Source organism: Hetaerina americana, unplaced genomic scaffold (genome assembly GCF_022747635.1).
Source record: "Hetaerina americana unplaced genomic scaffold, ioHetAmer1.1.p SCAF_145, whole genome shotgun sequence".
Classification (NCBI taxonomy): Eukaryota; Metazoa; Arthropoda; class Insecta; order Odonata; family Calopterygidae; genus Hetaerina; species Hetaerina americana.
In genome coordinates, this window is record NW_027286570.1 from 128,593 (window position 1) to 145,438 (window position 16,846).

General features: G+C 36.6%; 1 protein-coding gene across 2 annotated transcripts in view; it reads left to right on the forward strand.

The window, feature by feature from the left end:
- Window positions 1-16,846, forward strand: part of LOC139686651 (zwei Ig domain protein zig-8-like) — a 54,775-nt gene that overhangs the window by 27,536 nt on the left and 10,393 nt on the right. Inside the window, exons 3-6 of one of the 2 annotated variants that reach the window (XM_071583688.1) lie at window positions 665-766; window positions 5,612-5,720; window positions 8,969-9,253; window positions 14,963-16,156. In XM_071583688.1, coding sequence (XP_071439789.1) covers window positions 665-766; window positions 5,612-5,720; window positions 8,969-9,253; window positions 14,963-15,180 — 714 coding nt within the window. In that variant the 3' untranslated portion in view covers window positions 15,181-16,156. Of the gene's footprint in view, window positions 1-664; window positions 767-5,611; window positions 5,721-8,968; window positions 9,254-14,962; window positions 16,157-16,846 lie in introns of those variants that run through there. The other variant, XM_071583687.1, reaches the window with a different exon arrangement.

Sequence of the window (16,846 nt, forward strand, 5' to 3'; positions counted from 1 at the left end):
GCTGAGACAGACAGAGGAACGACATCATCAAAAAATCAAACTATCTGAGTTGCATCGTTAGCTATTTGGTTAATGACTCGGTCGTGCATTGAAGTATCCCGGTTCGAATTCCAGTTGATGCTCTGTGAAATTCCTGAAAAGAGTCAAGCCAATGCTTAATTGAGAAGCATGCCAGCTAGAGCAACTGTCCATTCTTATTTGACTTTCAGATTAAGTTGATGTTAATTTAACGCTCATGGTACTATTTTCCTAATAAATCAAGTAGTTCTTGAATTGAAACAGTTCCAATGGATGGCTTGTTTGCAGCAAGGGGCATTTAACAACAAAACTAATACTTAAACATATATCTATAACATATTGTAAAATACATCTCAGTTATTTCAATGTTAATTATTTGATACATTTATAGACCTTTTTTGGCTTGTGTTTCCTAAATAATATCTAGGTGTATTAATTTCTCTGAGGTGCCAGACTGTCTACATTTGTTTATCCTTTGATTGCGGCAGCCCCTTTCTAGCATATTGTTCCGTAATTAAAATAAAAGTTAAATGGAAATAAGTCAAAATGATACATTGTGAAGGTGTACAAAAACCTTCAGTATGATATGCTTATCATTGCCATAAATAATATGATTAGAGTGATTCTACATTTATTTTCCTCTCAGGTGTCATGGATACGGAGGAAGGACTATCACCTTCTCACAGTGGGGCTCGCCACATATTCCAGTGATGACAGATTTTTCACTGCTCATGTGAGACATGCACAGGTGAGTGGCTCCTAAACAGTATGCCAGCCAAATATGGCATGGAGGCACCTGAGTGAATAATCTGATTAAAACTAGTCTGTAATTTATAATAATCTGGTTAAAATGTGGTATCATCATTGAAATGAACCCCCAGGTGTGTGGATGTCACGTGCCTATGGGCTTAGTATTGGGTGTATTGTATGCACATTCACCTACCAAAATGACCTTCAAACCAGGTTAACTATTGTGTTTATGGTTTTTTTATTTGAAACAAATGCTAAACCCACTGTTATGGCTAAAGGTGAAATGATGTACGAAAATGCAACGCACACAAAAACACTCCAGAGTATAGATACTAGGATATCATCGTATATATGTATTTATGAACCATAAACACAGAAGTCAACCCGAAGATCAGTTTGGTAGGTGATGGTAGAGTTCACCCAGTACTAAGCCTGACGTGTGCAAAATTCACACACTAGGGTAGGGGGGCCAGTTCCTTTCCCTGTGCCGGTTATGGTTTCCCAGGAAGATCTGATACCTGAAAAATCACATAGCATGTGTGGAGATGTGCCTTGTCCAGGATCCTCTGGTCAGTAGTCCAACGCTCTACCCACTGGACTACCGCAACCCGCATATGTATATCTATAAAACTTATGTGGAAGTCTTACAGATGTGAATAATTATGTATATGGTGTTAGCACTAGCAAACAAAAGCACAGAAACATGCAAAAAAGAAAAAAACTCACTAGTTTTCGAATTGTTGGCGGTCAAGCCACCTCTTTCAAGGAAGAGAAGGAAGGAACTGCTGAGAAGGTTAGAGCAAAAGGGGCCAGAGATGCTGGATGGAAGGGGAAGGTGGGGAAAGGTTTGTTAGGGGAAGAGTTGGAAGGGGAATTTTTAGAAGTGTGGGAATAATGTCGAAGGTTTTAGGAGCTGAGGGTGGATGAAAATATCGGAAGATTGGGGTAAATAATATCTAATATTAATACCTGGCTCATTTCAGGATTCACAGAGACTGACAGATAAACCTCTGTGCTATTGTTTTGAGTTTGAGTGGAGGGTCAGAGGGTGGGGGGATGCAAAAATGGAAACACATTAGCTTTTATCAAAGGGAATGTTGTGTTTGGGGGTGCGTTTTGGGATTGGGAGCATCCCAGTCTGGGAAAAATTCTTGCATGAGGCCCCATGGTTTTTGATTCTAATATTTAGGGGTGTTGTACACTGTCCAATATAAAAGGCAGAGCATAGTTGGCACTTCAGAATGTAAACTACATTGCCAGAAGTACATGAGAAGGGAATTTGTGGGAGAGCACTAAAAGACGGGTGGGAGAAGGATGGGGATCAGGTTTTGAAAATAGGACATGTTTTGCATCTAAGTTTATTGCAGGGCCGGGACTGGCTTTGGGACAGGGTGGGAATTAAAGGAATGGATCGATTCATTTGAGGAGATCTGATAATATGGCAGGGCATTTGAAAGTAACAGAGCGACATTTGGGAAAAAGGTTGGCAGTGGAATTATGGTTTTTGAGGATAGGGTAGAGGTCTTTTAGGATTACTTGCAGAGATTCTAGGACAGGAAAGTATTTGGTGCAATTGAAAGAGTTTGGGTTTCTGTGGTGGAAGAAGGTTTGGGAGTGTAAGCATGTCTTCGGATTCTTTTGTTTAGGAGGTATTCAGGATAGCCTTGTTGAAGGAGTGAATGGCATAGATTTCAGAGGAATTTATCAAGGGAGTCGGGGTGATTGCAGATTCTCTGTCCTCTTCTGGTGAGGGAAGAAGGAATGGAGCATTTGATGTGATATGGGTTGCAATGGTGGCAACTGGAATGTAACTGTTGTTTGTTAGTTGGTTTTTTATGTACAAAAGTGTGAAATATATTTTCTATCAATGATAGGTTTACATTTAAGAAGGTGATTTGGGTGGAGGTAACGGTGGAATTGAAACAGACAAAGCACAAAGCATTGAGTTTGGAAATGAAACTTTTCAGGGAATCAGTACCATGTGGCCAGATAAGGAAAAAGTCATCAATATAACTGAGCCACAGTAAAGTGCCATGCCCCACAAGAAAGTCTTGATGAATTGCTTCCGTGTTTCCAGCCTTAGGGTCTTTGAGCATTGTAATTGCCTCTTCTTCAAGAATGCATTCTTAGCTTGGGCTATTCTTCGCTTGATGTCGGTTGAACTTCTTTTGTCCCATGTAATGCTGCTACCCAGGTAGATGAAGGGTTCTACTTGTTCTAGTTTCAGGCCTCGAATTGTGGTATCTGCATTCAGCTTATCTCTTTTACATACATGGATTTTAGTTTTCTTTTTGTTGATGTTCATATTATATTCTCTCAGGACTTGGTCCATTGCACTTGCTTGCAGGTCCTCTTGCGTTTCTGCCACTGCTGCGATGTCATCTGCATACTGGAATATGTCGATTTATTCTCCAATTACCTTGACTCCTTTGGTACCTAATTCTTGTGTTTCTTTTATTGCCTCTTCCAGGTATTCGTTGAATATTGCTGGCAAGAGGTTGCATCCTTTTCTTACTCTTTTGTTTATTTTGTCTTCTATTTTTCTTCCATTTTTCATTTGCATTGTTGTAACCTGATTCTTGTAGAGGCTATGGATAATTCTTCTGTTGTTGTATTGCAATCCAATTGCTTCTAGCATTTTGAACATCTTGTTCCATTTTACGTTGTCAAAGGCATTCTCCAAGTTCAAGAATGCCACATATAATGGCTTATTTACGTGTCTCATTTTTTGGCCAGAACTCTCAAGCTGACAATTGCCTCTCTTGCTCTCAGTTTTTCCTGAATTTGAATTGGTTTTCTAAGAGGTTTCCTTCTATCCTTCCTTTTATTCTTAGCCTAATTATCTGAGTGAGGATTTTTGATGCTTGAGTCACCAGGCTCAATGTTCTGTGTTCTTCACATTTATCCGTTTTTGGTTTCTTTGGTATTGCAACCATTATACTTTTCTCAAATTCTTCTGGTATCTTTCCGCTGTCGTAGTTATCTTTGATTATTCCATAGAGGGCATCATTTGCTTTGACCCCAGGTGCCTTGATTATTTCTCCATTTAGTTTGTCAACTCCTGGTGCCTTCTTAATAGCTGCAGACCCCAATTGCCTTTTCCCATCATGCTTTCCTCTTTAATTAAGCCATCTTCTAGTGGTTTGGGAGCTTGATAGAGTACTTCAATATATTCCTTCAATTTCTTCCCAAAGTCGTCACCATCAATTAGTATTTTTACATTAGTGGCTCGGATGCTTTTGATTTTGTTTTTCTTTCTCAAAATTATCTCTTCACTAGTTTATAAGCCATCTCGCTATTTCCCTTTTTCATGTTGTCATTAATTTCTTCGCAATTTTCTATCCATTCTTCCTTTGCCTTATTCTACTCTCATATGATCTGGTTCCGCCACTGTTTCTAGAGTTCTTCTTCACTCTTATTTCTTGGGTTCTCACATTTTCTTCTTTTGTATATGAGACCTCTTATTTGAGCTGCTATCCATGCCTTCTTAGATATTCCCACCTTACTCACAAGGAGCTCATCTGCAGGTTTGGTAATTATATTCTTCATTTTTTTCCATTGACCCTCAGCGCTGGTATTTTCATCATTTTATTCTTCTTCCATTTCGACAGCCGTGGTAAACTTTTCTCCTACCCTCTTTTCTTTCAGTATCTTCGTGTTCCATCTGGGTTGTTGATTCATTTTCTTCATCTTCTTGTATCGCAGTCTACTGTCCATGATCACCAGGTTGTGATCGCTATTTATATCTGCACCAGCATAGCTCTTATACTTCTTCACTTGATTCTTTAATACCTTCCTGATAAGGATATAGTCAATTTGGTTTCATGCTTTGTCTACAGGCATCTTTCATGTGTATCTTCTTCTCGGATGTTGATCATAGATGGTATTTGCCACTAACATGTTTTTCTCATTGCAGAATTTTATGTTTCTCTCCCACTGCGTTTTGTTTTCCCACTCCAAAGTACCCCACGCTACTTCCCTCTTGCCCCTCACCAACCTCAGCATTCCAATTTCCCATTACTATGAGGTTTTCCATAAGTTCTGCCTTAAACTTTATCATCAGTATCCTCTCATTATATTGCCTGCACGATATTATTTACTTCTGCTATTTCCTCTTCAGTATTTTACCACCCCCTTTTTAGCTTAAGGTATTCATTGAAAGTTTGTCTGTTTCCTGATTTACTGACAACATTTTGTTGCAAGTCTCTTTTTTCCTCCAGTTCGCTGAGGAGAACTATATTTTAGCCAAAAAACGCGTATCAGATGCCGACTCTCGTCTTTCCTTGTTATTTGCTAACTTTGCTCTGTTTGAGTAATATTCTCTCAGTAGCGAGGCCCTTTTTGAATGTGTGAGTGATTATTTTCCTGAGTGATGGTGAGTGTGTCAGCTCTGTTTGTCCCTAGCGTGGAATTTATTTCTGTAACTGTCATGGATAGTTTATATCTGTTCATAAATCAAGGTATCCTAAACGGAGTTCCTTTAGTCATGTCAATGATCCCAATTGGATTTGAGTAATTGGGTCTGTAGTTGGTCACTGGAGAGGAATTAACATTCCCGTGAATGACTGCAGAAAGGTGTTTTGACTGAGGGGTTGTGGTTGGTCACTTTTGGGGAATTTTTTAGCCAACAAACCATCACCACAAAATTTTGTTTTCACTTCGTGAGATCCTACCTGGTGACTGAGATTTTGAAATATATTTTTTGACTATGTTGAGCCAGCTAATTGTGAGAAATTTAAACTAATTTCATATAAATGGATGCCAATCTAGCATGCCCATGTATGGCATTGGCAACAGTCATCTCCATAGTTTACCTAGCTTCAATTATGTTTCTAATCTACAGGACTGGACTCTGCGCATAAGACATGCTCAAGTGAAAGATGCTGGCCTCTATGAATGCCAAGTTTCAACACATCCTCCTACAAGCCTTTTTGTAGAATTGCAACTTGTAGGTAAGATGACTTTTCGGTAAAACCTCTGAATGTTTTTTCTAGTAATTATTCTTTAAATATGGCAACAACACTTCCTGTTTTTACAGTATAAGATTAATGTTATTATATAGGCATCATACATAAGAGTTCTCCATGGGGAATGTGTTTTTATTAGCAAATGCCTGGTTATAGTGTTGGCAGTATTTACTTTGTGATTGCATGATGGTTTGAAGAACTTTCAATTAGAATTCTACAGACTTGTACATTATAGGGCAGAATAAATTTAATATGGGAAAATAATCATTTGAATTAATGGTATGAATTCAAAATATGGAAGTATAAATATGAGAAATATACAGTGGAACCTCCCTAAATGAGCACCTCACACAGCAAGTAACTTGCATTACGAGCAAAAGTATTGGTCATGGAAATAACTTACTGTCAAGGAGTGACTTTTTGCATAATGAATGATGAGGGGAGGAAATTCCTGGATTCATTTTGCACCTTCTACTGCAGTTTGTCTCCAGCAGTAGTTCCATTAGCATCACACATGCAGTATTGTTAGTACTTGTATAGGCAAGGAAATGCATCCTTGCACCTTGGTATAGGCTGTGTCCATCTAAAATGTACCTTAACTGGTGGAATACCAAAATATAATATTTCATGTGTCCAATGAATTTTTACAAAAGTAAATTTGCCAAATATTGATTTCCCATAAAATACCATAATAATATAATGGAACCTCATAATACGAGCATGATCCATTCCTTGATCATTCTCAATAGGCAAAATACTCGTTTAGTGAAACAACTTTTTGCAAATAAATTAATTTAAAATATGATAATGCATTCCATACCAAAATAATTTATTATGTCCAAGGTTTATCAAAGTAAATTATGTATGCATTGTTTAGGATAATAGATGACCTTCACCTTAACTTCTATTTTGGAAAAAGTAACATGTGACCAGGTTTGGTGAGTAAGATGGGTGGAGCATGGCCATCTTGTTCGAATTTTGGTACGAATGTGCTGGCATACTGACATTGTGAAAAAAATCCTTGCAATTCCCCAAAAGTTTGGGCTGTTTCCCCCTTATCCTCTCTCTTAAGTATTTCATAACCCCCAATTATGACTCGGTGTTGACTGTCTGGCCTTAATTATTCATGATGCACAACCCCCTTTGCATCAAAGTAACTATCAACATCAATGGAAAGGATAAATTGAGCTACCTATGGCTTTTCCAAAACTGTCTATACTGAGCTCTGAAGAGTTTTTGAAACCATTGTAACAGGAAAAAAAAACAATAATTTTGAAAAAATTAATTTCCTTATAAACCTATCCAGAAAATGTGCATCTGATCAATAATAATAATAATAATAATTTTATTGGTCCAGCGATCAAGTACATGATATAGGACAAGTCAGAAGAGTAGAATAGAAGATGGCGAGCACACTATAACAATATTACACTCCATCATTAATGAAATCCACAACCTTGTAATACATTTTCTGTAGTAACATTGCTTTAATTTTGGATTTAAAAACGGAAAAACTATTGATACCCTTTAACTCACTGGGTAATACATTGTAAAGTTTTAAACCCATTGAGTTTGGGCCACACAAAGAACTTGTAGTGCGTACATATGGGATATGAAGGTCATTAGAACTTCTTGTGAAGTGGCTGTGTACAGCACTGTTTTTATAAAATTTGGTAAAATTATTGTAAGTATACAATAACACATATAAAATATATACACAAGGAAAAGGTAACAGGCCCAGCTTTCTAAAAATGGGTTTACAAGGGGCGAGTGATTAACTTTCCCCATAAAAAAACACACAAATCTCATTATCCCCCTATGTTTTGTTTGTTTTCCTTTTGCAGTGGTGTAAAAAACCATTTGCAGCTCAAGGAAATATTATTTAATATAGTTAGTCAACATCACCTTTACACTCGAGCAAACATGTCATGCTTATTTGGGGCAGGGGGATGTTTCACCAATCCATTCGGAAGATTGTACTATTGTTTCAATATCATATTCATAAGCCCATGGCTCATCACCTGTTATGATTCTGGACAAGAAGGTTTCATTATCTTCAGCTCGATTGAACAGTTCCTGACGGACTTGAAGTCAATGTTGTTGCTATCATATGGTGAGGCATGAATTTAGTGGCAACTCGATGCATTCTCAAATTTTCAGTCAGAATTTCATGGCATGAACCAATTGTGATGCCACACTCTTTTCCAAGTTCTGACAGTAAAACGTTCATTTGCACTAACAAGATAATTCACTCTCTTGATGGGGGGGGGTCATCAGTTGATGATCTTCCAGAATGCTTGTTGTCTTCCACTGATTGCCCCCCCTTCTTGAACTGGGTAAACCACTCACAACACACGGTAAATTTCATAGCATCCTCTCCATAAATAATTGCAAACAACCAAAAGTTTCCATGAAGGATTTACAGAGTTTCACACCGAATTTCACTGGACACTACTGCTCCTTCAAAGAGCTCATTTCTGCAGATCTGATTTTTTGCCGAACTTCACAAAAACCCATCTACATAAATGGTTGTAATTAATCAACTCAACACCTCCAAGCAGATTGAAAAATAACCAATTAGAGGCAGGCAATTCCGAAAGTTCAGGAACTTTTTGAACAGATCTCATACATTTTTATGTCCGTATACTCTTTCATTCTTCAGATCCAAATGCTTGATACCTTCATGTCCTTATATGTGAATTCTATTCTATATGCTATTCAACCTCTACTGCCTTAATCAAATTATTGAATATAAAGAAAAACTTCAATTGCCGTAATTATGTAACACATTCTGTCATTATTTTGGCCATTTTAATTGTCTTTCAATCTATTAATCTCTACATGCGGTTGATAATAAACATTCTTTTCCTCCTTTACCTCACAGTTTTGCTCTCCATCTTAGTCTTCAATATCCCATTGCCTCTGTGTTTCCAAGATTTCACACAACTATTTCCCTTTCTTCTCATGTATGTACACCTGTGTATCTGTGTCTGTCTGCATGTATGTGCCTGTCTAATATATTTACCTTGCTTTCTTATCCATTAATATCATTTTATTCACTCTTTTATTTTGTATTTCTTCCATATACCCTTAATAAGAATTTTAATATTTAATTGTGGCATTTATATCAAGGTAAAAATTGAAAATTTATGGGTTTTCCAAAAATTGAAGTTTATCATCAAAGCCACAATTTCAGCATGTTGCCTTGCATCACTTTTCTTCCAATTTAATAGAAGCTCAAGCAGAGATCCTTGGAGGACCTGACAAACATGTGAAGAGTGGCAGTTCTTTGCGCCTCACCTGCCTGCTTCGTCGGAGCACCGAGCCACCAGTGTATATCTTCTGGTACAGGGATGATCGGATGATCAACTATGATGCAAATGCTGGGGTGTTGGTACGCCATGGGAGGCATAGCAGTGACTTGGAAATACATTCAGCTAAGCCAGCAGACTCAGGAAACTACTCATGTGTGCCCTCTAATGCTAAACCAGCCAGCATCCATGTGCACATATTGAATGGTAAGTTTTGTAAACTGGACTTGTTTGTCTGTGCAACAGTTTTCTTAGCATGATCCATTGCAATTTCAGGACTAGCAGACTCTTAATCAATGTTTTGGAGTTGGACAGAAAATTTTGGCCAACTTTCTTTAAAATAAAACTTCTCCACTTTTGCTTCCAATTCATCTAGTCATTGGTAGCACTGGTCAATTACTGACTCATTCCATTATTTCATAACTCTTTAATCATGAGATGGGTAAACCTTAACATAGGTTGTGCTATCCCCTGCATTGATATCATCCTCATTAAGAGATATTTTGGCTATGAGAAATGGCACTGATAGATTTTTTTGATAAAGGGATTCAACAATAATACATTATTTGATATTAAATACTCTAGAGAGTGAAGTACAAGCAGTCAAGCATAAACAATATTTTCCAAATCCAGCTCATCCAGACTGAATGCAATTTAATTCTGGAATCAATCCAACTGATCCCATTTACTAACAGTATATTCAAAATGAGGAGGTCACATTATCTATGGCTACCCTTGTACTTGGCTATTCAAAGAGTCTTTAAGCCTGCCTGGAATATTTTTATCCATGCCATAGACTTCTATGTTTGTGAGTGGCTTGATATGTCATACTTTCCATTTTTTTAAGCCTAAAAGATTGCATGTAAACTATGTTTGAATCTTGCTCAGTTTCATTCTTCATACTTTTTTGGGAAAACAATGTAAAATGTATTTCTGCTGGTCATCTGAAGCTGACACCACCGGCCCCATTCTGACCATGTAGGAACCGAAAGGAGTCTATGATCAAGGTGAATGCAAGTGAAATATTCATATTAAACTTGACTTGAAAAGCTTGACCAGCACAGGGCAACAACATTCTCAGACCATTATGTCCTAAATGCACCTGTATTGAGTCCATTCATTAAAACTACTCTCAGATTAATAGAGCTCAAAAACAGCCTGCAAATAAACTGCAAAATTAAATTAATATATTTTGAAAATAAAAAATCTTTTACCAGAAATTTCTCAACAGAATTGTTTAACAATATTTAATGAGTGTTCTAAAAAAACTGACGGTGTACATCACTATGAATCTAGTTGTAAAATGGTTAAGAAATGTAGTTAGTCATAGGGAGCAAGAATGGTACTGTTAAGCATTATTTCTGCATGCAGTCTGCCAATTTTAGAGAAAGGAAATAGTTCCTCTGTGTTGATGAACGAGACACCAAAAGGCAGATTGAACATCTTATGTTTAACTTTAACAGCTTGTGAAACAGGGAATGTATTTTCAACAGTAGTGAAATGTATGCCTCTTTTTGACATTTCGGTTAGCATTTGCCCCATAAACCTTGTAAGCATCCAATGTAAGTTTATTTTCATATCAATGTTTAAATCTTGCATATGAATATGAGAAATTACATACTGTGTAAGTTATATTTTCAATTTCACCAAGTTTTTGTTTGAATATCATTTTGATATATTTATTTCATAATTATTTATATTGAATCAGTGTGTATCATTATCATTGATTTCTCAATCATTTTTGAGATCCCTTATGATTTATTGTGTTGGTTTTTGTTTTTTTTCAGTTATTCTAATGCATGCTTGTTTTAATATAAAGTTGATGAAGAAATCATCAAAATCAACCCATTATTTTCATTTTTATAATGATAGAAAAACAATGATATTCTACCAAAGTAATTTATTTTACCCTATCATGGTTTCAACGCTACACATTATCAGGTGACAGCATAAAAATGAAGTCCGTTTTGAAGAGAGTAGGAAGGGAAGTGGAAGTAGGAGAAGTAATACTGGATACTTATTCATCCACTCTACCAGTGATTGAGGTGAACGGGTTTTTTTGCAATCCTTAATGGACTGTGCATCATTAATTAAGTATCTGCTGTTAAGATGTAGTTAGGGGCAGTGAAGGTAGATTGTGGATGTCGTTTGAGAAATTTTGGAGAGCTTTAAAGACTTCATCGTCTGTTTGGCTGAAGTGGTTACAAAATTTCAAACTTCATCAGCTGTGCCATGGTGAAGCAGCAAGCTCTTGAGTCAAAGGTAGCACAGAAGACTTGAAAAAGCTCGTAGAATGTGAAGATTACCTGCCGCAGCAAGTCTATAATTGTGATGAGACTGGTTTCTTCTAGAAGAAGATACCAAACCAAACCTATAAATGTACATATGACAACTGTAGAGAATGCATTGCCTGACTACAAGTCAATGAAAGGCCGTCTCACACTGCTATTTTGTGCCAATGCAAGTGGCAATTTAAAACTAAACTCCTGTTCTTTTACCATTCAGAAAATCCATTAGCGTTCAATGAAGTGTGAAGTCCCAAACGGCAGACTAAATGTGATTTGGAGGTCATGGGAAACAGCTGCATCATACCATGCATATAAGCATTGCCCTAATAAGGCAGTGGCTCTGCGTGCCAAAAATATTTTTAATGATAATGCTGAATCGCATTTTTACAAAATTTTCAAGTATTGGTAAAACCAAATGTTTCGTGACAGCTTTCCTAAAAATGAATTGGTACGTATAAAAAACAATACACTTTATTTTTACTCTGTTTTGTTTTTCCAAGTTGAGTTGGCATTCTAGGTGGATTAATTCCACAATAGAAGAAAAAAGTTTAAGTGATCCCCAACCCTCAACAATGTATATATAATTTTCTTTGAATAAACCTTGTACATTCTTCACTTTTTTTATGGAACTCATTATCATATTTGACATTAATTTATATGGAAGAAAGTGTTTTTACTAAATGAGTGTTTCAGATACATCGAAATTGTCAATGTGTGAACAGGATCCGCAAGACAATTTTTTGTATTTTTAATTCCCTAGATAAGTGCAGGCAGTTTATGAATTTCCTGGATCTTTCTGTGAAAATAATGAATCAAAGGTTTGACTTTTTTATATAAATAGTATTAAGTTAAAGCTAAGGTAAAAACGTTATTCTAACTAAATTATTCATTCCAAAAACAATTATCACCAGTCACAAAATGTCTCAAATGGTGGAGAATTCTATTTCTGGGCCATATTTCATTTCCTTACTTTTTAACCCTTCCAAATAGTAGTGGATTCTTTCTCCACACAATAGGCTTTTGCAATAACCTCCTTGTCCAATGAAAATCTCTGTCCTACAAGCAAAACTTTAAGATTAGAAAACAAGAAAAAGTCACTGGGGGTCAGATCTACTGAATATGTATGGTGAGCGGTCAACTAGTTCAAAGCAAAATTTGTGAATTTTAGTCACAGAGACTAACAAAGTGTGAGCAGGTGCATTGTCCTCAAGGAAAAGTACTTTCTTCTTCTTCAAATTTGGTCTTTTTTGCAATTTCTCCCTTCAGTTTTTCAATTAATGATTCATAATGCTCTCTCATTATTATTTGCCTTTTTGAAGATAACTGATGAGCACAATTTCATGGCTATCCCAAAACACAATCACCCCTGACCAATTTAATCATCTTCACCCTTTTCAGAGCAGGTTCAACCTTTGCAATCTAATACTTACACTGTTTTTCATCTTAGGAATGTAGGATAGATCCATGTTTTATTTGCAGTTATGAATCGACTGAATATCTGACACGCTTTGCTTAAACTGCTCCAACAGTGCCTTGGAAATTCTCATTCCAATGTGTTTTTTCTTTGAAGTGAGGAAACATAGCACCCAATGAGTGGATAGCTTATTTATGACCAATTTTTCAATCAATATATGGCAAATGCATTCTTTCGATATACTCATTGTCCCTGCTATCTCTGTAACCATTATTCAACAGTCATCTAGTATCATTTAGTGAACGTTTTCAGTGTTATCAGTGGTTGTGTGCAGTTTTTGGCAATCCTGAACACTTATCATCTGCCAACTTGGTAGTATCACGTTTAAAGTCAGCTGCCCTAAAGTTCATGGTTGTAAATGATACTGCTGAGTCCCTGCTAAGAGCATCCAACTCATATTTGATTTGCATAGGCATATTACCTTACAGATGGCTCTTATTGTATTGGAAAAGGCTTTCTTTTAGTAGCCTAAAGCTTCAACTTTTCTTTATTAAGAAAAATGGAAAAAATGAGTTATGTGTGGTGATTAAATATTTCAGTTTAAAAGTCTCAACACCATAAGACCATTCTCCTTGGATGAAGTTCATGGCACATCTGCTTCTATTTTTGCCGCTGTTTACAGTTGGGAAATGAGTTTAAACATGGCCATACCTCTACCAATGATGGACACTGTTTGGAATGGCAGGTGGAAAGGGCTTCCTCCAAAATGATTGACAAAATCCACAATATGGTTTAAAGACATTGAAGAATCAAAGTTCACAAAATAGTTGAGGCCACAAGCATATCACAAGGTGGAATGCTTTCAACTTTTGCATTAAAAATTATGTCTGAAAAAATCTTGGTAAGATGGTTGCCACCCTACAGAGGTCACTTAAACATTTGGTGTAGAGTTAATAGCACTGGTTGGATACCTTTCTGACCCACCTCGGTTATTGTTTAGGATCATGGAACATCTTCATCTTTTCTTCTTTCATGGAATGAACTGACCCAGAGTAAAAACTCAAAATTTAAAAACAAAAAAGTAGTCAAAATAAATAGTTTATTATTTTTATACATACCCAATTCCTTTTTACTAGAAAGCTGTCCAGAGAAACTTGTGTTCACTGATGATTCAAGACTTTTTAAAACTGCAACTCAACAATATCATTAAATTAATTTCTGGTGGACCTAGCCACTGCATTATAAGTTCGATACTTAGTGCATTTGTTACAACACAGCAGTGTACTAGGACCTCCACATCACATATAACCTGCTCTAATGGACTTCATACTTCTTGGAGGGTCATGCATTTTCCAAATGATAAAATAGCAGAACACAAAGTGAAACAGCAGGTGTTCAATCATTCCTGTAATCCCCAAGCTGGGCACTCCTTATGTAAAAAGTATCTTTGATAAAGAGGTAACTTTTGGGAAAAATATTTTTGTTTCTTATAAAGATTACTATGTGAAGTGATTGTTTAGCAGGGTTCCACTGTAAGTTATGATGGCACAGTCAGATATCAGTTAATCAAATAGATTAACTGATATCTGACTAAAGAAATCATGCACTTTTAGGTTAAATTTTTACTTCAAAAATTTCCATTAAACATAAGAATGATTATTAAGGAATCCTCAATTTCTTCTAGTGTAATATATTTTTTGTTCAACTTATAAATTTGGGATCGTAGATTTTCGCGGCATTCAGATGAAAGACTCTCCATTCTCGGGATGTCACCACGTAGATTGTTTTTCTGAAAACAGTTTCGCCCGTGTTTCAACGAGCATCTTCAGGTCAAAATACTTCGACCTGAAGACGCTCGTTGAAACACGGGCAAAACTGTTGTCAGAAAAACAACCTACGCAGTGGCATCCCGAAAATGGAGAGTCTTTCAACTTATAAATTTGTTATTCTTGCAGTTATATGAACTGATTTAAAATGTACTTCTTACTTTACGATATCTTTTTCAGTAGTTTAGTTTTTGATTGCCATTAGGCAAGTAATGTTTGGAATAAGGGAAAGATCACTTATAGGTTACTATCACCCAGTTACTGTTTTAAGTTTCAAATAGTCAATCATTTTAATTTTATCCTACTTGCATCAAAGAAATAACTTTTTGAAATGTGGTAAAAATTGCCCAGTTTATGTTACATGGAAAGCTTAAAATTTCAATTCAAGGTGAGAAACCTGCCGCAATGCAGCATGGGAGCAAGGGGTCAGGGGCACCAGCTGGCCCAGGGCATCTGCAGAAGGCAGTCGCATGGATCCCAGCTCTTGTCTTGGTTTTCTTCTCTGTCATCCTCGTTCATTCGGCTACCATAGATTTCTCGGTCCAAATGACAACCCAGCTCTGCATACGGAGAAAACATGACACTGGGAGCCAGTGCACCAGCTGACCCCAAGGTGTCAGGAGGCCTGCAGATCTGAGAGGAAGGGTATAGAGGGCAGTTAAGAACTTCCCAAAACAATGATTTTATGCAAACAGTGGCAGGTCCTCTTTTGTAAATGGACAATGGATGGTATACTCTAAATGTTGGTAAATAAATTAAATATATGTTGCCTAAGGAGTTATGCATAGGATTTATGAAAATGCTCTCCATATTTCTTGTGTTGTTGTGAATCAAAATGGGATAACCCCTCGGGTACTCACCAGGTGATACATTGTGTTGTGGACTTCCTTTTGGGCCATGACAAGATTCCTACAGTTAAATGGAACACAAAAGCAGCTATATTTGGCAAGTGTCCTCTAAGGAATATCATGGTGCTTTGAAGAATGGAACTAAGCGTGGTGAAAGAAGTCCAGGTAGGAGTGATGTGAGAATCCAGAATGAAAATGATACTGAAAGTGATATTTCTCTTCTTATGCTATTCCAAGTTAGAAGAGGAATGAATATATAAATAATGTGTTGCACAAAATAAACCCTTTATTTTCCATGTGATTGAATAGGGGCTGTATGACTAATTTTGTTGGATATAAATGTATTATTCATTAATAATAGTTGTGAACATTTGAGTTCTCCAGGGTGACTATTGTTGTTTTTATGTCCCTTTTAGATGTTAAGTTTTATCATCTACAGAGTTGATTCAGTTGATTTTTGTGGCAATGTGAGTGCTGGTTGTTTTCATATGATCAGTGTATCTGGAGGGCCATATGGAAAACCAAAATACCCCAGCTGATTCAATAAAATCATTTCTCTGTAGTGACTGTATACAGATGAAGACTTCTTTCCAGATACCTGATCAGAAGTGTAATTGTATGGACAAGGGCATTATATCAGCTTTTATTATCTTGTCAACTTGTTTGCAGGACGTTTTTTAAGAGCACTTCCACCTGGAATTAATGCAAAATTAAAATAAAAATCAAAGACTGATGATTTTTTACCTTCTTTTACCATTAAACCACCAGTTAGAGAAATCTCATATCCCCATAGCTCTTTGTGACAGAATGAGAAGAAGATCTTTTCCTTGACTACATTTCTTACCTTCTCAATACACATATACAAGGTCTGTTCAAAAAGTATCACGACTTTTGGGTTTTTTCAAATATTATTTATTCATTCTTGAATATCTATTTGCCTCCTTGAAATTAATCCCCATTAGATATTATACACTTCTGTCAACATTATTTTCAATGCTCGAAGCATTTCAAAAAATCATTTTTTGTGTTCTTGTTCAGCTCCTCCTTCGATGCAGTCTTTATCTCATCAATCGCAGTGTAGCGTCATCATTTCATGGGCCTCTTCAGTTTCAGAAACAAGAAAAAGTCCCTGAGGGCCAGACCAGGGGAATACAGTGGCTATGGCATCATTAGTGTGTTGATTTTGGCAAAAAATTTGCGCACAAGTTACGATGTGTGAGCAGGGGCGTTGTCATTGTGCAAAAGCTAATTTTTGTTCTTCCACAAATCCGGGCGTTTCTTGTCCGGGGATTGCTTCTTGCAATTTGCACATAACATGCAGGTAATAATCCTTTTTTACCCTTCTACCATTCTGTGGCAAGAACTTATAATGTACCACGCCCCTGCAGTTGAAGAAAACTGTAAGCAAAAGTTTCACATTCGAC